The sequence below is a fragment of the Lipophrys pholis genome, assembly GCF_963383615.2.
Source record: "Lipophrys pholis genome assembly, chromosome: 4".
In the NCBI taxonomy this organism is placed as follows: Eukaryota; Metazoa; Chordata; class Actinopteri; order Blenniiformes; family Blenniidae; genus Lipophrys; species Lipophrys pholis.
The window spans coordinates 28,870,205-28,892,504 of record NC_137637.1 but is presented as its reverse complement, the minus strand read 5'-3'; the positions used below and the strand labels follow the sequence as shown (position 1 = coordinate 28,892,504).

Below are 22,300 nucleotides of genomic sequence, written 5' to 3'. Positions count from 1 at the left end.
TTTCAAAGGCGACAGGCAACATGAAGGACTCGATGCCCAGACAGAATTGTGAATGTATGTACATAAAATATCGTCGGTTTTAAAAAAAAAAATTTTTTAACATCAGCTTGTATGAGGAGGTGCATGTTTTGGTGCCAATAAATGTTTCATTTTTTTTGCTGGTGAAGACATGTGAAAACCATGCACGAATATTATTAAATTAAAAAAAAAAAAAAAAAAAAAGAGTGGATGCTTCAGTGCTAGCCCATAAAATAACAAGTTACGCACTGTAAAGACCCCATGACACACAAAACTGACAACCAATTCTATTCTGGAATGATTAAAAAGGTGTTCAATGACTGGTTTTGATTCGGACGTTATCGTTACCGTGTGCACACACAAGACCCCGACAGATCGAAACCACTGATACATTTGCGCACACGCGTTTCGAAGCATCAAGTAGTTGATCAGCAGTACTACAGTCTCTATTTAGTAACAACGATCCCAATGATGTGAATGATAATAGCGAATTAAAAAACACCTCGGCGTGTTTTTCCAGAGATATATATCACCGTGAACAATAAAGTGCGGCTAAAAAATAAACGATAACTCCCCCCCCCCCCCCCCCCCCCCCAAAAAAACAACGAGGCGTTCGAAGAGAGGACAGGCTCAACAAGTGACACAGCAGCGATAAGACAGCGACTTCTGCGGCGAAGGCAACGTGAGCCGGAGTGGAAGACGAGTAGAACCGAGAGAAAGAAGAATACAGCACAAGACCCTGCGGCACTGCAACAAGCGTCCCGTCTCCTGGGACACGCGGCGGACAATAAGAAGTGCAACGACTACCGAGCGTGAGCGAGGAGCGCTTTCAGGATAATGAAAAACAGAAAAAAAGATAGACTGACATTCATTTTGGTCCTCATGATTTTTTCTTTTTTCTTCTTTTCCTTTCTTTCATTCTTCTGAAGATGCTCCGTATTTGTCACGGAGGGACAGACAAGGTTCTCAAGCTTTAAACTGGAAGCTCTTGCCGGTAATCTCACAAGCTCTCAGTGCAGATCAGACCACTCTGACCAGAAACGGCCCGAGAGGCCTGATTGTTTTCATTACGGCCACTCAAACTCACAAATGTTTAGTTATTTTTTTTAACCTTTTCTGTGAGACAGGCTTCTTTTCTTTTTCGTGGCTATAGGTAGTGAGTGGGGCGCGGAGTTCAGCACTTCAGTCCTGATTCTGGCAGATACAGTTCTCCTCATTTCAACTAAAACAATGTGTAAATGCAGAAAATTGAGAATTATTTGTCATTATTCCAATTGAATGTGGTTTTGTCTTCTAAAAAGATGAAGGACTATTACATTTTAAGCACAAAAATATTTCCCTAAGGAAAAAAAAATAAAATGGAATACAATTGTAAAATAGGTAACAAATATATATTTATATAATTTATGGCATTCTACTGCTAATCTAATACATTTTATTATGGATACTAAAACAACTTATCACAGTTTGTGTACTCAGTAACTTTCTCTGAAAAAAGTACAACACCAGTGGAGCACTGAGACTTTTTCTTTTCTTTTTTTTTTTTTTTAAATCCAGTGCGCCATCTGGTGGACAGAAACAGCAGAGCTGCGCAGCGTCTACAGTGCTAAGGCTACAGTAATACAGCATTACAGTATAATAAACAACAACAAAAAAAACTAAACAAAAAACAAGGGTTTTTGCACAGTGACCTTTTCTTTCTGCGGTTACAGCACTCCTTCACCAGATAAAAACAAACTCACTGTGTGGACACAGAGTGAAAGCACATATCGGTGACACACTCGGTGAAAAGAGGCTTTTCTTTTTGTGTGTGAGTGTTTTTGTTTTTTTTAAAAAGGCTGGTTTTGATTGATACGGAAACAATTTTTCCTTCCTTAAAAAGATATCTTTAAAAAGAAAAAAGATTAACAAGAGAAACTTTTTTTCACCCGTCGATCCTCAACCCTCCACATCCACCAGGCGACACAGTGCCCATCAAGTTCTCCTTTCTTTGGGTGACATGAGAGGAGCAGTCGAGGACGTCATGATTGGAGAGCCACGCCGCTCTCTTTTTGCGTTTGGTAATGACGCCCGAAATGTGGTGACAGTGTGAAAAGTTATTCTACCAGTGGATCTGTCTATCTCTAGTCAGCAGACCGCTCTCACTCTCGCTCGCCTCCCCCCTCCCCCCATCGACCCCCCCGCCCACCCCACTCCCCGGGCGGCCTGAGAAAGAGTTTGTTAGAAAAGTTTAAGCGACGGCGGCTCAGAGCTGAGAGTCGGCTCCCAGGCTGTTCAGCTCCTCCGGCGAGTGCTTCTCTCCCCCCGGAGCAGCCGTCTGGCGAAAGCCAGCCGAAATCTCGTCAAACGTCCGGCCCTTGGTCTCTGGCACTTTGAAGTAGGTGAAGATGAAAAAGACGAGCAGCAGCACAGTGAAGATGACAAACACGTAAGGGCCGCACAACTCCTGCGAAGAGACACAAGGAGAAAGGGAGCGGTTATTTAGTGGCGCCAATGATCGGACAGTGGGAACGTTTAGCTGGCGCATTTTTCAGTTTTTTTTGTTCTTGATGATTCTAAGACTCTCATTACTTAAAGTTCTTAATTCAACGTTTGACAGCTCTTAAGCATGAAGGAGCTCTTTGCCTTCACTTATCTATTGCCGGCATTATTTTCTTGGGATGCGCCCAGATTTCATCCCAGACCAAAAAAAAAAAAAAAAAGAAGAAAAAAGTCTGCTTTAAATTTACATAATATATCAAATTTGGACACATCGGAACTAGTACTACAAAGATTTCAATGATAAAGCGTTAAAGAACTCGCTGTTGTAAATCGGCTCGGCGGGGGGAAAACGGCAGCTTTGTGACTTCGGGATGTTTTCGCCACATAATGAGAAAAACTGCCGAGGCGAGGCAGCGCGGGGCGATCTCATCATAAACGCCTGCAGTCGTTTTCAACCAGCTCACCTCCACATACTGGAAGGCCATTCCTACGATGAAGTTGGCGGTCCAGTTGGAGAACCCAGCTACAGCCATGGCCGACGGCCTGGGGCCCTGCGAGAACAACTCGGCCACGATGAACCAGGGGATGGGACCCGGTCCAATCTCAAAGAAGGCGACGAAGGAAAAAATGGCGACGATGCTCAAATACGACATCCATTTGTATTGGTCCTGCAAGAACACGGGACCAGAAAACAAGAGTTAATAGTCGAGTCATTATGGCATTTCCCGGTCATAAGACATTGAGGATTGTGGTGTTTTTTTTTTTTTTGTTTTAACAATACACCTACCAGCAGGGCTAAAGCAATAGTCATCAGGACGGCAGATCCAGCCATTCCCAGCAGGCCCAGCAGGTGCAAAGATCTGCGTCCAGCGCGCTCCACCACAAACAGCTGCACGGGGAACGGAGGAAAATCAATTGTCAGTAATAATGCATCAAACATACATTTAGTGTCACAGCTTTGAAAGTGTATGAGTTGGATTGATAATTCCAACATTTGGAATACAATCATTCAGAGTTTCTCAGCATTTGCCCCCACCTTATGAGTTTAATTTCTGAGAAGAGCAAAGATTCTTTTTGATCCCGACTGTGAGAACGACTTGGTTCTGAAACGCTCAAACTTACCGACACGACAGTGAACGCCGTGTTGACTGCTCCGGCTCCGATGGTGGCGTAGACGGGCTGCGCCACTCCGGCTTTTTCAAAGATCCGAGTCGAGTAGTAGAATATCTGAAAAGTAGAACAAAGGCAGCCGACTGAAAAAAAATCTCCCCCCATCACGGTTTGTATTCGGACATCGCTCCGGAGGAGGCGTCAACGTGACGGCGCGGCTCGTGAGACTCACAGCGTTGATTCCAGACAGCTGCTGGGAGAGCTGCAGGATGACGGCGACCATGAGGGGCTGACGGTAGAGAGGCGAGCGGAAAAGCTCCAGGATGGTCACCTTCTTCTCCCTCATCATCTGCCGGCTTTCCTCCTTCATCTCCTGCATGTCAGCGCTCACGTCCGTGGTGCCCCGGAGCTTCTTCAACACTGAAATGTGTTTGGAAGAAGAAGAAGAAAAAGATATAGGAGGCATTTATAGCTCCGATCTGTCAAGCTGCTTTAATGACATCCGTCTTTCTGTGCACATACATACTGAATGCTTTTTCCAGGTTTATTCTGCTTATCTGTTCCTGTGCTGTAACTTTCATTAGGTCTTTTCCAGCAATCAAACTCCAAATCCACCCTGGATTTGCTTAATATTTACAACGCATCCAAATGTTTATGTGCTATATTTCAGCTTTACATTTTCTGGAATAAGATTAGCAAACAAACAAACAAACAAAAAAAAAAAAAGGTCCACACATATGTTTGTTAACTTGTTCACCGGACTGTTTTATTAGCTGGTGGAGGGGTGCTTGTTAGAATCGGGGAAAAAAAAAAAACGTTATTTATCCCCGAGGAGCAATTAGATGGGAAAGAGCGGCAGATTAACAAGAGTAACTTATATACAGGTTATATACAGTGGAAGGCCTGCTGACAGTAAGTTGTTAAGGCAGTATTGTATAGATAAAACCGCAGGTATATTAAAGCAGCAACTAAAACGGCAGCAGATGCAAAGTGATAATTTTGCGTTTTATTAGAACCCATTATTTCTGTGTCGAATTAACACTCTAAATAATAGAAGGAAAGAAAAATGACAGATTTTTCAGTATGTTTGACCAACTAATCGAGCAAAAATTGCTAATATATTGTATTTTCCTTCCATTAACCTTTTGTCTATACTATATAGAGTCTATACTTTAGGTTTCTGCTGAACAAGTACTCATCCTTATACTATCATACTCAGAGTTTGTGTGCATGGCAAGTTGGCTGATGCTGTTATTTTGTTAATTGTTTGATGATGTTGTTTTGGGGATTCTTGTAGCTGAGGTTCTTTTGTTTAATTTGATGTATTTTTACACGATTAAGCATTCTTTTAGACTATTTGAGGCGCAGCTTTCTCGCGCCAATTAGGTGAATGTATCGATACATTTTAGAAAGGTTATCGCCTCAGACTTTACATTACTTTAAATACCTATAATACGTAGTTCAAGTTAAGCACATGGTGCTGAAGGTTAGGTGTAGCGGCGAGGGAATACATTACGTCACTGCATGCTTGTGTATGTGTGTGAACTCACCATTCTTGGCCTTGTTCTCTTCGTTCTTATTGATGAGCAGGAAGCGGGGACTTTCCGGGCAGAGAGGCAGCAGGACGCATTGAATTACAGCCGGGATGAAGGTGAAGCCCAAGAGGAGCGGCCACAACTCATCATTTCCCATGATGCTCGTCATGCCAAATACCTGAAATAAACCCGCAAAAAGGAATGAAGCGTCTGCTACGACTCGTGCATTTGCAACATCGCACGGATGTGCTGTGAGGTCACGGTGACGGCGGCATGTAAAGAAACAACTTCTGTGCACCCACCTGTGCAATGAGGATGCCGAGGACGATACCCAGCTGGTGCAGGGTGCCCAGGGCTCCTCGCAGGGCTGTTGGGGACACTTCGCCGACGTACATGGGCACAAAACCCGTGGAGAGGCCGGAGTAGAGGCCGATCACAAAACGGCCAATGATCAGCATTTCCCAGGAGGCGGCCAGCTTGGAAAATCCCATCAGGGCGGCCGCGATAAAGGCCAAGACGTTCGCCATGAGCATTGAGTTCCGCCTGCAGGAATCGAAGAGCGAGACTGAGTTACGTTTGAAACCTTTCATTCAGAAAAAGAGCCCGCCGACACGGTCACTCTCAGTGAAATAAGTCAACTGTGACATTTCAACAGAATAGGTTTGATATTCTTGTGATATTTTCTGTTTTTTAACTTTGTTGATATAATTTATGTCTAAACAGTCAACTCTGAATAAATAATATTATACCCTTGAAGAGTTAGTCCAAGATCAATTACCTTTATTAAGCTGGGAAATTACATATGTATTCATTTAGTACCAACCTCTAATTAATACATTCAGAAATGTGCGAATGATTAAAAAACTGCAGGTGTACTTCAGTATTTGGTTGATCACGTACCTTCCCAGGCGGTTGACAAAGAGTCCGACAGAGAAGGAGCCAAAGATGCCTCCAACAGAGAAGATGGCGACGGAGACAGACCAGACGGCTGTGAGGGAGCCTTGGGTGATGTGTTCATTGTAACGTTCAGACCACGTCTCGTTGATGAATTTCTCAATGGTCTGCCAAACGGAAAGACACATTTTGTTACAAAACTGCAACAAGTCATTGTATTCGGTAAACTTGTTACTATTAAATGTGACCCAGAACTACACCCCTGCTATAATACGGTTCAGTTTAGCTTCAGATTGTAAAATAGGTTTTATTTCACCGATATGTTAAATTCCAATTAGACAGTACACACTGTATCTGGGTTTTTTTTCTCCAAAAAGTGGAAACATGAATGTCCACTTCAACAACAACAACAATTATCCTAGAGAATTAATAAAAACTCTCTGATTATTTCATAGAGAACTAAACTGCATTAGCTCTGGATCACCTCAAATTGTGTGACTGTACTTAATGAAGTGGCTGTCAGTTCCGACTTCACCCTCCCTGTTAAAAAGAATTAGAACCATGTGCTTCTTTCAAAATGGAAAATCAAGATTAAAAAAGTGTAAATGTGATCGTTACATAAGCCCATCATGCTGGACGTTTTCTCCGTGCTGGCCTGAACGCAGCCATTACTGTGTGAGTCCAGCAGGTGGCAGCACGTGCAATCATTTTCCACTTGCTGGTGACCAGGAAGTTGACCAGCCAGGTGTCAGGTTTCCTTCCCCCTCCCCGCTGTGTGTCACATCATCTCCCGGCTGTGTTGAGAAACGCTCAGCAGAGGTGACTGGGTTTCATCCAGCTCTGCTGGCGTCGGTTCATGTGTGCGTCATGGTGACAACTAACATGATTCAGAAAGGTCACCACCTCAGCTGCAACCAATATGTCTCTGACCACGTCAGGTCCCGTCAGGTGCTTCTGCAGTGATGAAACATCACGCACACACTTGCTTTGAACGCTTGGACGTGATCCCAACTAGTTAGGAGCTTCATGTTCTGGATCTTAATGACAGCATGTGGATGGAAAGATCAGCAGTGTCCTGATGAGCCTGTCGTAAAGCACTTTCCTATGGCGGCGGGAGACGTATGCAATGATGTACCGATACCGTTGAACATGGAGCACGGGTCACATCCACTATCAACTTACACTCACAAGACCTCGCCTGGTGATATTCCAAGCATGTTATCTTATAGTGTACTGCGCCCCTGACCTTCATCCCATCACATCTACCCTTTAGACCTGCTTTTTTTTTAGAGGAAGCCAACTCTATCTTTGTACATATACAAGCACTGTGATACACAATATAATGGAGCAGTGCCAACCCATCATCTAAGTCAGTGTCTGAACCACTTGAAGTAAATCATTTCACCATTTAAAGTATTAAACCCATTTACGTTTGACTTTGCCAAAAGATTAATCTGAAAATACTCACTCACTTTAAATCTAGTCGCAATATCATCCTCCTCTGCGACTCAGATTTTCAGCTATTACTTCAATTATTTTCCATCTGGTGCCCGGCAGACAGTCGCTCTCACACTGAAAACATTGGATCTTCTCCACAAACGATGATGATGATGATGATGGCTATTATAAGATGTTCTGTAAAACTCTAATAAAGCTGCAGATCAAGGTGATAAGTATATGTATTCACCACTGAAAGCACTTATTTTATACGTTAGATCCAGGGGTATGAATAAATCCTATATATGAGCCAAACTAATGTTATATATATATATATATATATATAAAAAACTATAAGAGTGGCCTTCAGAAGAACCATTAATGCTTTCCAATCTCTCTTGCAGTTTTACTCCCAAATGATTGCACAGCCCAGCTGACTCCAAATACACAATGTAACAGGCTGTCTATTCATATGACGCCGGACTGTCAGCAAGTTGCAGGCTTCGGAGCTGGATGGCGTCCAGGTCAAGGTGAGCACTTAGAAAATAAAAGTATTTCCAACTGGGTTTTTTTTTGTGGAGCATGATAAGTTTCTTTCACAAAGAAGTTTTTTTTTTTTGAAAGTATGTAGATGCGTAATATTCCAGATAACACGCACATGTGATACATTTTATAAAACAAGTGTCGTTTCAAAAGGAACAGCCTGACATGATAGGAAAAAAAAAAAAAAAAAGTATTTACGTTGAACTTGAATAAAACATAGATAAAAGCCCCGTTGGCACTTCTTTTACTACGTTTAGAGTTGGAAGCGTCGATCGGGCAGACGTGGAGAACAGCGGCAGCGTTCAGGAAAAGGCCCTTGAAATAGCATATCTAATCAGCGCATGGCCTCCGTCACCAACAGCAGCATCACTGCAGCCTTCAAACACACAAGCACCAGGAGAAAAGTGCTGGTGATGATCTAAAGTGCTGTTCCGCACGATAAAAGTCTGCTTGAGAGAAATTTGCCTCAGAAGCCCTCATAATGCAGGATTAAAAGCCCGTGTTGAGCGGCCTCAAGTTCTTAACTAATAACCACGTACTTAGACCTGAAATTGCTGGTGTGTGTGTGTGTGTGTGTGTGTGTGTGTGTGTGTGTGTGTGTGTGTGTGTGTGTGCATGTGTGTATGTGTGTATGTGTCCGAGACTAAGGTTGGAGATTATGAAGGGGAGAGTTGGTTGGACAGGTTCACACAAGTCCACTGTGTTACAGACCACATTTTCACCGCCCCCCCCCTCTAAGTCCACAGCCCCTCGCTGATCCACTCACAAGGCTGAGCATGAAGCCCAACACGTGCTGATATTATTGTGAACGTGCCACACTAACACCCGCCGCCATGTTTCTGACGCAAAATGCACGATTGCATAATGTGATGTAGAGCGTGTCCAGGCCATAAAGGACACATTTCAGCAATACTGGAAGTGTCAGGGGGGGAAAACTAAATGAGAAAAAAAGAAAGAAATGGAGGCTTTTTGTGAGCCGTCTCTCATGCTAAACAATATCTTTCCTCGCGACTGTCTAATTACTACTTTTTTTTTTTTTTTTTTTTTTTTTAATATTAGAAGTGTTGTCGTTCCACTTTACAGCGCGATGACAGGCAGCAGTTCAGTCTAATTTAGAATATGCATGATCATCGTCCAGAAAAAAAAGAAGCTCTTTTTTGCGAGTCAGTCTTCGGGACACGGCGGCCTCGGTGTATACCAGAGGTAAACACAAGACACACCTGTGACCTTTGAGGAGACAGCTGTATGGCTATAGGGCGTGTTCAGACCAACGCACAGTTGTTATGAACACACCATGCAATGTGCACATTCCCCAGGAGATGAGTTTCTTTACTATACCTGTCTGTTAATAAAAAAACACCGGAGCTTTTACTCTTCAGGGGGTCAGGAAAACCGCTTTTCTATAAGCTTGTTGTCTTATGGGGAGAGGTGACTTGTCTACCTACTTTTAATGTCCTCTACATTTCATTGCTGAAGTGTTTCCCGGTCGGCTGCTGGTCAGGACAGGTCCATCTTTGGGCATAGACACACTCCTTTGTGCAGTCTGTTAACACAGTTGTCCTTGGACCGTGGTCTGAATGCAGCTATTATTATCTCACCTTCCACCCCAGACTCTCCATTTTCTGTCAAGTTCTCTGGGAACTGTGAGCTCTAGGACGAGTTGACGGAACCAGTAGCTTTGCATTTTGGTGAGCAACACGAGTCGTTAAAAACTCCCTCGTATTATATGTAAATATTTAGGCGGCAAGCGAGTGTGCGACGACTTACCTTCTGCGGTGCATTGATGACGCCCGTGTTGTAGCCAAACTGCAGGGAGCCAATCACAGCCGCTCCAACAGTCATCATCAACGGGAAGGTTATTTGCTGTAATAGAGCAAACAGAGGAAGGGGTATAGTCAGTGAAGCCATGACCAGTTTACTCATCCTTTTACCAAGCAGACAAAAAAAAAAAAAAAAAAAACGTATTCACTTGTCCAACGAGGGCAAATAATCTGATCAACACCAGGATCACCTTTCCAGTTGGCCGACAGCTTCCTTGACTGAAAGTTCTCACAGATATTGGTTGACGGACTGGAAATGAAATTACTGCCAGTTTTCAGCACAATGCACCCAGTGTTTACCAGCGCCACAGACTGACTTTTTTTTTAGTTGTTCTAATATGAAATGAGCATAATCACTTAAGTTCCTGTGGGTTTGTTACTCAATACTTTGGTCGAATGTGAAAAGTGTCGGAGAGTCTCTATGTGTCCTCTTCACGCAATCAACTGTTAGTTTTGGGGATCAGCCAAAGTAGTTGTGTCCATATAGGAGCAACTGTGTTATTTCTGTTAACTCCTGTTTCTTTGGCTGAGAGCACACATCATTCAGCCCTCTTCACTGCAACCTTAAAGATGTGGAATCATTAACAACATTATCACCTTCAGCCTCGACTTCCAGTAGCCGTGATGTCTCACATGTTTTGTAAAGACATTGCGATTTAATAGGACAATAGTTAAATATACCTTCAAAGAAACTAAGGACGAAGGAGTGTGTTTACAGCGAAGCTGGGCTCTGGCTTCAGTAAATGTGTTCGGGTCTCAGGGAGTCTCCGGTTTTACTCGCAAGAGCGATCCAGTAAAGTCAACCCGCCCCGTGACACAGGTCCAGGATGGTCCCGGGTCTGTTTTTGTCTGGGTTCCCCAAACTGTTATTACAAAGCTCATTTTAAACTTGATCTCCGCAGAGCCAAGTAGATTAGAACAGATTTTCCTCATACCAAAAAGTTAATAAGCCAGTGCAGAGCATTTCACTGTCTGTTTCCTCCTCTCAGGCCTCCAGCTACTACATACCTCTGTTTTTCATATACGTTTCTTTTAATAGTCTTTTTTTTTTCTTTTTCTATGCACATATAAGCAAGAACCACTTCTACTCATACTGGTGGTAAAACAGGCAAATACCGAGTGTCTGACAGAGAACAATCCAAAGAATCTTTGACATTACACAAGAAGTGCATTACATAATCACATGTATTGTCAATAAAGTAAACATTGTGTGGGTTAAATCGAAGAACAGGCAACGCAGAGGTTTGCCACTTCAATCTTTTATATCTCACAATAAGTCATCTTGTCTGGATTATTAATGTTTTTCCTTGAGTCCTGTGATTCACACCAGATAGCTTCCTCATATTATGGCAGCAAATGCCTTCGCAAGGTTGGTCGTCGCCTGTTTCTTTATAAAACAGGCAGCAAAACTCGACGGGAGAACATCTTAGTGCAAATTAAATGGAGATAATTTCAGGTTATCGCGTCTTTTGAAGAAGCGCAGGCAGGGTCTGATTTCACAGATGATGATTTATTTAATTTTTTTTATAAAAATAAAGCAAAAACAAAAGGTCAACCTGAAGTGTGTCTGGCTTCCTCTTGTCCCCGGCACTGAAACAAAAATGTGTTGAGACATTTTGCATCCACCAGACACTACTCATGCAACCACATACCAATGAACCCAGTTTACCCTGTACATAGTGTATTACTGTGACTTTCTCATTCATCACTGAGATCTTCTACGGACTTCAGACAAGACGACTCAGGAGGTCACTGAAGTTTTTTTTTTATTGTTAAGTTCATTAAACCGGTTCTTGAAGACCTTCTGTCTGGAAGCAGCCAAAGCTGTCCATGGAAGAACGGGTATGGTGAATGGTACCCTGCCTGGGGCAAACCATGACTAACTGGCATTAAGAGGGGCAAAAAGTGCCAGGGAAACATTCCCCACCACCACCGTCAGGCTTGGACTGTTGACACCAAACAGGCTGGGTGGATCAGCTCACACCGTTGCTGCCAAATTCTACAGGAAACAAGATTCAACCAGACCTCGCTTTGCGTTTCCAGATCAGTTACGATCAAATAATTGTTGAGTTTTCTGTTTTGTTTTTCCCCGTAGCACTGTCCTCTGCTGTTACCGGTTGAATGGTTCAGTCTAACCGGTCTGTCCAGTCCTTTCATCAACAGAGTAAACCAATAGCCAGTGTCTCAAAATGAAACATGCCTGAATTAACACACTGCTGATATGTCAATAAATACTACAGTCTGCAAAATTAACTATTTATATTATTCGTTGAAAACGAAGTCGAAATTTAAAGACTTTAGCTTCTTCTCCGGCTGCTGTATGTTTGTGTGAGAACTGAAAGAAAGCGAGTAATAATGATTTCGATAACATAAAAAAGTACAAATAAAATGAGGATTGCTAATTCTTGAGACCACAATGCACTTTATATGAGGACTCTGGGTGGGTATTTACTGTATTTATGATATTTATTATGTGGTTTATGTGTCCTTTTGTTTCTTATGCTATGATGTTTTTATAGGTTATAACTTTTATCTAAGTTTTTATGGTTGTTTTTACATGAACTTCTCAGGGAATAAATCGGGTATCTTGATTCTTAAGTCAGTAAAAGACAAAAAAATATGGTAATCTGTTTTTAAATGGAAGTATTTAGCACTCATTTGAAGTTATGATGGGTAGGAAATTACAAAAAGCACCTTTTCACTCTTCAACAATGTCTGAGACTGTCGTGAAAAGAACTACTTGAAAACATATGACTGTTGAGCTGATGGGAAATCAGCTTCACCTTTCATATAAGCATCATTGAAGTCACTAAAAGTAATTATTACTGGTTTCAAAGTCTGTCTTCCACCCACGGGCAGATTGTCTGGAATTTACATAAAGTTTCCCAAAGCATGAGGAATCAAAACAGCTCTTGCATGTTTCACTTGGAGCACAGACTTAAGAAACTATTTAAAAAAGGATTGAAAATGTCCCTTTTTCAATATAATCAAACTGCCACCGGCGCTCTAAAAAAGAAAGGATTTGTGTGGCTAAGTCCCTTCATGGGAAGCTCCTCCCAGGGCTGATGAGGAGGAGGAGGAAGAGCAAAAAAAAAAAGAAAAAGAGAGAGAGAAACATATCCTTGTGTGTGTTTGTGAAGTCTGTTACTTCATCTCGGCTCACTGTAAAAATGGGCCCGGTTACAGACACTGGCAGACCCACCTTCGCTTCTGAACCAATAGGATCTCTAGTTTGGAGGGTCATCAAGTCCGTAACAGGACTGTTCAGAACCAGTACGTAAACACACACACACGCACACGCACACGTTTGGTATTGTGGGAAGTGGCATTAAATTAGCATCGGTGCCAATAAGAAGACCGACCAGAATAGATGAGGTCCAGAAGCTGTTATGCAAGAAAAACCACACGAGGCTGCAGAGATCTACCAGCTGTTTTTTCCACGATAAACAGTGAAATCCTGTCATTCCCCTTGTGAGAGAGGTCGTCTCTGGACTCACTTTCCTTTGGGAATAGCAGGAATCAGTCGCAAACAAAGCTCTATTGCATGTGGATGTTTAAATCCAGCTGCAAACAGTTGGGACATCAGTGTGTGTGTTGAAGTGAAAAGAAACCCACAGCCTTACCTGTAACCTACATTCCGTCAACCTGGCTTCAGGGTGCAAATACTTTTTGTATTTATAAAAGAAAAAAAAAAAAAGAAAAAAAAAGTCCAAAATACCTAAGACTTTTCTTAAAAAGGAGTATATGCAAATCTGAGTAAATAGGTATGTTTTTAGAGTTTTTAGAAGTACATTTACACCGACACAGTATGTCCCATACCACTGACTCATTTAAATATCATCAAATCCTCAGTTGTCCTTCTTCCTCTGTAAAATAATAAAAACACGTAGACGGTTCTATTACAGTTTGGCATATACAGGAACAAGACAGCATAATACGTGACTTCCTCACTGCAGAAACAATAGTCACACCCAATAAAACTATTTTATGATTGGAACCATGAAGCCACTTCCAGTGACCGCCCCACTGCGTCCTCTGTCTCTTAACTCAAGGATAAGAGGTTATGTTCAACGTATCAGGAGCTTCTGGTTGTGTTTACATTTCCAAATGAGTTTATAGTGTTTGTTGGCTCAGCTGCCTGTTAACAAGAGACTGGCATCAAGCTGTTGAGATCTACATTCAGATTTGGATCTTGTTAGGCACATTGGTTTGCCTTAAACTAACTGGCTGTAGTAAAAAAAACAAAAAAAAAAAACATTCGACAATTCATGTTAAGAGGATTTTGTGGGTTTTCTTAGGCATTTACCATTAGTGTCTACAAATTTAAGTTCATGGTTAGACAGCCAAGTAGGCCAGACCAGTGATAAAATGAACAAATAATAACCCTACAAAAAAACAACTCCAAATGAACAACTTGAATTTTTTTAAACGAAAAGCTGTAACATCAAAAATATTATTTATTTATTTATTTATTTTTATTCAACTGAAGAGTACTGGCACAAAATACTGTGAAATGTCCAAATGTCATATTTTCCATTTGTGGCTTTGAAATTGGTCACATCTCAATAAGGCAACCAATGATTGGACTTTGTGCTTCAGGAGCTTTTCCAGATCCCCAAACACATCTGGTATCATGTCCTCTGCAGGGCTTTTGTAAGAGAGGGCACATTATATCTGCAGCCTTGTATTTCACCAAATCACCCTCACAAGTTTGGGTTTGAAGCGAATGCTACTTTACGGGCTTGCACAGCTTCATCACTGACCTCTTGGACAGGTTTCTTGGAGAAATTACAAAAAAAAAAAAAGAAACTACGATTGTATTTTTTTCTTTTTAAACTTCGCAGTTAAGAATCGTGTTGAAATGTCCCTTCCAAGGGGCTGGTTCTGTCCCAAGGGTTCCAAGTTTGACACCCCTGGCACAAAGAGACAGTGTGAATGAAGCTATATCTATTTCTTATATCTCCACCTCCCATCCAGAAGACTCTCTGAACTTTGACTGGACCCAGCCATGCAACTCTTCCCTTTTTGCACGTGAAAAGTAAAGCAGGACATGAGCTTGCATCAAATAAAAGTCAACGCTTCTTCTCTTCTTATTGAACGTGAGCTGGTCTGTAGATATTCACACACCACCTCCCTTCAAATCGGTCATAGCAACTTGTTCGTGTGTCACGCAGCCAAACCGCGACACTTTTCACTGGAATTAAGACAATGCAGCATAATAAGGAAATGAATCAGAGAGGGTGGAGGAGTTCTATCCAAATCGGGACGTGTGCAACAGCAAAAAATAAACCACTTATTTCACATCTATGCTTGAGCCAACATCCAAACACCATTTAAGTATAAGGTCAAAACATCTAAGTCAACTGAACATATTCTGGATCCTCTGTCGTTAACCATTGAAGAACTCAACATTTTTACTGTGACTCTGTTCAATGAAATGCATCTATTAATACTTAAGCTTATGAAGAATAAAGTTTGGGAATTGAACTCTGCATATAAGTCTATCTCTACAGTGAGCATTTGTTTTTGTGTGCACTGCATTCCTTTGGAAACGAGTCGACGACACAGCAGGCTCCATAAAAGGACCCGCGAACTTACGTATGTAGACACGCAGGGATCGTGGGGGGGGGGGGGGGGGGGGGGGTAACAAAAAAAAACACAAATTCACCATCACAGAGGTTTATATACTGACGAAAGCATGTGAAAACTAAACTGTGGTTTTCCCCAAAAGATCTTCTCTAACTCTAAACAAATGGCTCCAAAGCAGCAGTGGTGCAGATTTTTTTTTATTTTGTTTAAACGGTGGCATCATGGTAAATTAATTTATTCAAGAAAATACCTACTATAGGAGAAAAAAAAAAAAACGATTAACCACAGGGGGAAAAGTGCTGCAAACATTTCTGTGGAGTAAAGTAAAGCCAATAGTCAATTTATTTAAGAAAAAAAAAAAAACATTTACGTCATCGGTTCGCATGTGTTTAGCTACGTGACTAGAGGGACCAACACAAAGCCCTACAATTAAATGTTACTCAATAAAAGTAAACTACTTCAATTAACTAGAGTTATTGTTGGGGAAAAAAAAAATTTAATAAAATTTTGTTTTTCATTTTAAGTTTCATACTGAAACATATCAGCTAATTAAAGATGCCGCATAAACACGATGGAGCAAAAAGTGCAAACACGTCTCTCTAAAGCGCAGAATTATTTAAATTCTACCGTGACAGGATTTGCTGGGATGTGACTCTTTCTGTACGAGCCTTAATAAGTTCAACAGTTTGTGACTCATTGAGACGTTCTTGTAAAAAAAACAACTCAGAAAAGACGGTCAACAAGGCAGCACTTTGCCGGGTTTGCGTTCCCTCCTTGTCTCTCCGTGTGCCAGATTCGTGAGCCTGGCCTACGCTGCTGCCATCACGTCCCTCCTCACGTCACCTCCTCGGGCTCGGCTTACACAGCTGAGAGCGGCCCTCCCCCTCCCCTGACGCCACATCCTGCCCGGAGAGGACGCTGCCCAAATTTATATTGTGCCTCTTTTGACCTTTTAGGAGCGCTGCCTTCTGAGCAGCAAGCGAAACGCTGACGCAGTGAAGTGAACTCTTGCTGAGGATACTTACTCTGACTTGATTTAAGCTTTGAAATCAGGAATACTGGAACGTTTCACCAGTTCTTTTTTTTTCTTTTTCTGGCTTATAAGTAAAACCTTTGTGGAAGACGAGATAGAATTGTAAGGCCTTACAAGGGCATTGTGTTTCTGTAAATCTTCCTCCGGTTTCCAGAAATCAACGACCTTCAACAAGAGTTGTGTTGAAGTGTAGTTGAGGTGAGGAGGGGGCTGAGTATGGTGTAAAGCCCTCGCCTTAGGTCGTGAACTTTGGGTCACAGGTATAACAATGAGATAATAACGATTGGAATGAGCCGTCTCTGCAGGCCGACGACCACCAGTCGTCACTGAGATTAGCCAGTTGAGGAAGTTCGGCCATCTGATTAGAGTGCTTCCTTGTAACTTTGTGCTCAAGGTGTCCAAGGCATAACCAGAACGGGACCGAGGACAATACATCTTTAATGATCGGCGCTTTCTGCCGTGTCACTGCGGGTTAAGAAGAATGGACAATCAGCCCGGTTCAACTGATTTACACTCTAAAATGTGTGTGTGTGGCCTCAGAAGTGAAAGACAGTTTACTTGTATGATAATGAGATACTGTTGGTGAAGTCAACGTAAAGGTGCTTCAGTGTCTCGTGTTTCAGGAGGAACAATCACCATGGGATCGGATAAGGCGTATTTTTAGGCGTGCTCTGTTTACGGGCAACTTTGTCTTGTCAGTGAAAACAATAGGACTGTGATGACACAGCAGCTCACAGCATGCCATAACATTGGAGTAAAAGAAGAATGTAACCACTTGCTTTTTTAAAATATATGTATATATATAGAGAGAGATATATATACTATATATAGTATAGTATATAATAAGGGAGGAATAGACTGACGTTAGATTTAACAATGATCAGTGATTAACTCTTTATATATTAATAAATGGCTCAATGTGATGATGATCACAAACACTGAAGTAGAATAAAAGAAAAAAATATGTTTTGGGGGATTTGTCATATGAATAGACGCTCAAGAGTTCAAAACTTACTTTTGTCAAAAGCTGTTGAAGGAGTTGTATCATTAAATTTCGAAGTGTTTTAGTACCACGACATGAAAGGCAGTGTTACTGCTCGATACTATTCATAAAAGGGATTCAGTGTTTCATACAATGACGAGTAAAAGTGGAGGAGGAAAACTCAAAAGTTGCCATCAGTGTGTCAAAGTGCATCCGCCTGAACGAGACAAACTGTATGTATCTGCAGCGCCGTCAGAGAGCGAACGCGTGCGGAGACGAGGCGGAACCCCCATCATGAAAGCAGCCCTTCTTTTTGATGTCACTTTTTGAATCGGAGCTCGGTTCAACAAGAAGCCCAGAGGCACGCTGTCGTCCAGCAGCAAGCGTTGAACCGGCCAGACGAGGAAATCATCCAACTAAGATGTACGCCACGGAAAGCGAATCAAACATGCACTTTTGCTTCCCCCTTCATCTCAATTAAAATCCTCCCCGATCTCTTAATCTGCAGCAAAGCCTCATTATGACTCATTAAAAGCGGGCTGACAGCTATGCGATAAGACATATTGAGGGAAAGTAGTCATGCACGTTGAAGTAAAGCACTGGACAGTCTTCCAAGCAGGCGGGAGGATTGAGCGGCATTAAGACGACGCAATTAAGGCTGCACAATGTGAGGCTCCGGACTCCCAATCAAAATACCTGCAGTTGAGGCGGTCGGGTATTACGACTTTAAGGGTCTCCATCAAAACAGAGCAGGTCATCTGTAGGCATGGGAAGTAATTAGATTGCTTTTTTCATCCAGGACTCAGGAGAGTCTTGACTCCAAAACAAACTTGGTATTTGGGAATCTTGCCATCGAAGAAGTGCAGGGAAGGAATGTGCACTCAGTCAGCATGGACGTCTTGAGAGTACTGTGTATATACATATTTTAATTTGGACTTGGGACAAATGGTGAACCCATTACTCTCATCTATTATGTGCGACTAACGGGGCCACACCTTTGTGAAACAATCGCTGCACTGGCAACGAATGCACAGTAAATAAAACGTCCGTATTCTAATTCATGAAAGTGTATCGTGCAGTGTCGTCGCGTGGCTCGCTCTCAACTGACCATAGCACACTTACTTTGTGCGATTCATCTGCACAAAGCCGCGCAAGTGGTAAGTACTACCCAGGTATGAAAATCCCGACCACGAGATTTCGATTATCCGGTGCACAACTGCGGAGACGCACACACAAACAGTTCCAGCACTGCTGGACGCAAGAAAACACAAAGTAGGAGTGAGCAGCCTGGCGAGGGGGGGGGGGGGGGGAGCATTCGCTCGGTGGGCTCTCACCCTCCTTGAAAATATGCTGTGTTGGTGTCACAGTGGGAAGTGGGAACATTGAGAACTATTCCCATCACTTGATAGCGCCACCTCTCCGTCGTCTGATAGGCCAATTCAGGACACGGTGAAAAATAGTGTGGGGAGACGGAGCAGCATTTTAAGGCCACCGTGTCAGACTGAGCCGTCCCGTGCTGCTCTGCTGGGTTTAACTGCCCTCACATCAGTGATAAGAGTCGGGGGAGGAAGACGAGTGGAGGGTATTTGCATACGTGTCTCACTGTGCTGCTCGCACACTTTGAATATAAGCCACAACAGGACGGCGACATGATTATCAGGCTACAGATAAGTCTCGTTCTCTTCCTTAAGAATGAACCTCACAGTTTAGTAGTAAAACTCAATAGATGCCACTGGGTTACTATTACTATAAAGGTGGCTGCTTGCTGAGGATGATGTCGATCTTCCGTTTTTATTCTGAATAACCGTCTGAGCTTAAAATTGATTGGAAAGGCAGTGTCACTAAATTTCCACGTCTTAGTTATTTTTTAAGCCATGTGCGTTTCTTCCTGCCTCCAAAATGTTTGCTATATTTTTGTTATTGACAGTTGTAGATGTATGTTCGAGCATCATAATGGACTGAAAACAACCCATGAGCATGTATATCCTCTTTATGATGCCTGCTTTGATAAACAAACTGATGAAGCATCGCAGATTAGAGATAAAAGTCCAATACAATTGACATTTTAGAAAATACTGAAGCAGTCATCAAAATAAAATTATGTTGGCCACATCGTTAGATTACTTTACCAAATTATGTATTAATGAAGATAAAACTGGTAAACATGCTGAAAAGTATCTAAAACCTCAAATTGCTTTTTTTTATTTCACACTACTGGGGTAATAATAATTGAAATTATTATGTTATTTGTTACATTTCAAGAATTTAAGTACATTTCAAACTTAAGGTTTTCAAACCCTAAGAATTCTCCTCAGGCTTCTGTCAGTTCACCCTAAATCAGGAGTGTTTGGTCATTTCTGCATTTTCTCCTTTGATAGTTTAATCAGAGCAGTGCTTGAGAGGATAAAGTGAACTCGTGCAGGATTTGTTTACTTTTTAAATGGGTTGGAATTGTAAACATAAGCCTGCTTAATATGTATTACACCAACATAAACACTATTGTAACGTTCCCTTTGACACGATGTTTGATTATATACTTCGTTTTGTTTTTTTCAGGACACCATCACTCAGCAGTGTATTAAATACTTCCTTTTCCTGAGTTTGAAATACTTCTGAAACCAAGTATTACGATGATTTACAATAACAAGGTGAAAGTTTTCCCATTTTTGTAGTATGAAAGTAGGAGAGCACCTGCATATTGTTAAATTACACAATACTATTGTATTTTGAGAATTTTAGGTAGCACGCGGAGGAAAGCTTCACTAATGTGACCACTACTATATGAACTATTCCCAGAATACTTTAACATTTCCTTGTCGTGCTGCTGGTCTGGAGCGCCTCTAAACCCTCCTGGTCAGAGTAAAGACGAGTGGGTTTGGTAAAAGTTTAGTGAGAGCGTTTCTTCCTGGAGAGACCACCTTAACAACAGCCTGCCGTGACACAGCGGCGCATCACATCCCCAAACACACGCATGAACACGAGGCGGGAGACACGCGACACACCGAATCCAACATGAGGACATGGAAATGCAATACACCACTTTAAACTTTTACTCTCGCTTGGGAGACTTAAAGCAGCATCAACCCAAACACTGGTGCGTGGGCACGTACGGTGGGTTGCAGATAAAACGATACGGAGTGCACGAATTGGCACCAAAACGCTGGGAAGTGGGTTAAGATTGGTGACTTTTCAGTGTTTGCGGGACGTTTGTGGATAAACAAGCGCGACCGTGAATTTTAGCTGTATCATCGCTCCACGTGCACGCGCCTCCCCAACCCCGGTTAAAACGCCGTGAACCCGCTGAACCCCGCGGCTCACTGACAGGCGAGCACCGGCGGACCGGACAGGTCTGAGAAGACTGAAACACTCCGGTAAATAAACAATATAAATACCTTTCCGGAGTCCATGGCTGCTGCGGCGATGGAGGCTCTTTAAATGGGAAACCTTTTGTCTTTTTTTGTGTGTGTGTGTGTGTGGCGATGGTAGAACTTCCTCTGGCGGTCCCGCTGGTTTCGTTCAGAAACGGCTCATCTTGAGGAGTTTTTTTCCCGCTGAGAAAAACACAAACTCCACTAAAGTTCTCTTATTTTTGGTCTAAAAGATGGATCTCTTTCTTTAAAAAAAAAAAAAAAAGCCGGATGATGGGGGTTCCGCTCTGTTCCGCTCGCTCGTGCGTGGCGTCGCTGTCGTCGTCGGTCTTCTGAGCGTCGTCACGTCGTGGATGTGTGAAGTCTTACAGGGTGTTTTTTAAAAAAAAAAAAAAAAATACCCCAAAAAATACCCCGTCCAGCCTATGGAAACTGCTCTTCTGGGACGTGAGTCTTGTCACGGCTAATATATTGTTGCTGACGCAATTTGTGTGCGGGGTGTGTCCCTGAGCCGGAGGCCCGTCCTCCAGAGCAGCCAATGACTGTCGGTCCATCCGAATAGTCCCTCCTATCTCCTTTCCTATTTTTTTTTTTATATATTAACTTTTTAATTGTCGTACTCATTGACAAAAGCAGCTCTCAACAGAGATTTTTTTTTTTAAGTTTTTTTTATAAATACAATGTACAAAAGTTGACATTAACACAGCAAGAGGCTAGAATTATATATAAATACAAAAGTCGGCTTTCACGTCAGTCATTTATATACAGGTATAAAAAAAAATCACAGAACGAGAGAGCGAAAATAATTCTATGTACAATTTACAGTTCAAATTCAATACAAAGTTATTTGGTCTTCACAGCTTTAGAGATGGTGAAGTGATTATGAGGGTAAATGTGATTTGAATTCTATGAATTTAGGTTGCTGGTTGGGAAATTTAGAGCAGTGTACATGATATTTTGTCAATAGTAAGATCAAGTTTATCACAAAGGATTTTTTTTATGTTTTCTTTTTCATAAATACCAAAAATAACACATTTTGTATCAAATGGTATGTCCATATTAAGCTTTCCATTCACATTTTGCCGTTCCAGAATATTTGAGTATGAGAGCAGTCCCAAAACACATTGATTCTTCAGCGTTATGACAGAATAAGTACAGAGGATCTACATTTAGACGAAATTTTGAAATTACATTGTTTACAGGGTGACATCGATGTAAAATCTTCAGGCATACCTCTCGAATCTTATTGTTTACAAAGTATTTCCTGGGCAGTAGCCAAACACAGTTCCAGTCTATGTCCATAAATGCATTGTTCTAATAATAATGTGATGGCAGTACAGGTTAGTGACGTCATCCGTGGTGAAAAAAACTACAAATTTCCAAAAATGGACTACAAAAAAAGCATTTATAACACTTTCTTGTGCGCTTCTAAATGCTGATATAATGTCAAATATCACAATGTTTGAATTGAAATCAAAGGAAAAGAGGCC

At 41.9% G+C, this 22,300-nt stretch overlaps 1 protein-coding gene across 1 annotated transcript; it reads right to left on the bottom strand.

Annotated features, from left to right (window-relative positions):
- Nucleotides 1–894: 894 nt before the first annotated feature.
- slc2a1b (solute carrier family 2 member 1b) lies at nucleotides 895–21,294 on the bottom strand. The gene is made up of 10 exons (XM_080461895.1): nucleotides 20,835–21,294; nucleotides 9,786–9,881; nucleotides 6,045–6,205; nucleotides 5,447–5,687; nucleotides 5,160–5,322; nucleotides 3,842–4,029; nucleotides 3,622–3,726; nucleotides 3,287–3,388; nucleotides 2,964–3,167; nucleotides 895–2,464 (listed from the first exon to the last, which is right to left on the bottom strand). Exons 1-10 carry the CDS (start codon nucleotides 20,847–20,849, stop codon nucleotides 2,264–2,266), a joined length of 1,476 nt encoding a protein of 491 aa, XP_080318021.1. The 5' UTR covers nucleotides 20,850–21,294; the 3' UTR covers nucleotides 895–2,263.
- Between the last annotated feature and the right edge of the window lie 1,006 nt (nucleotides 21,295–22,300).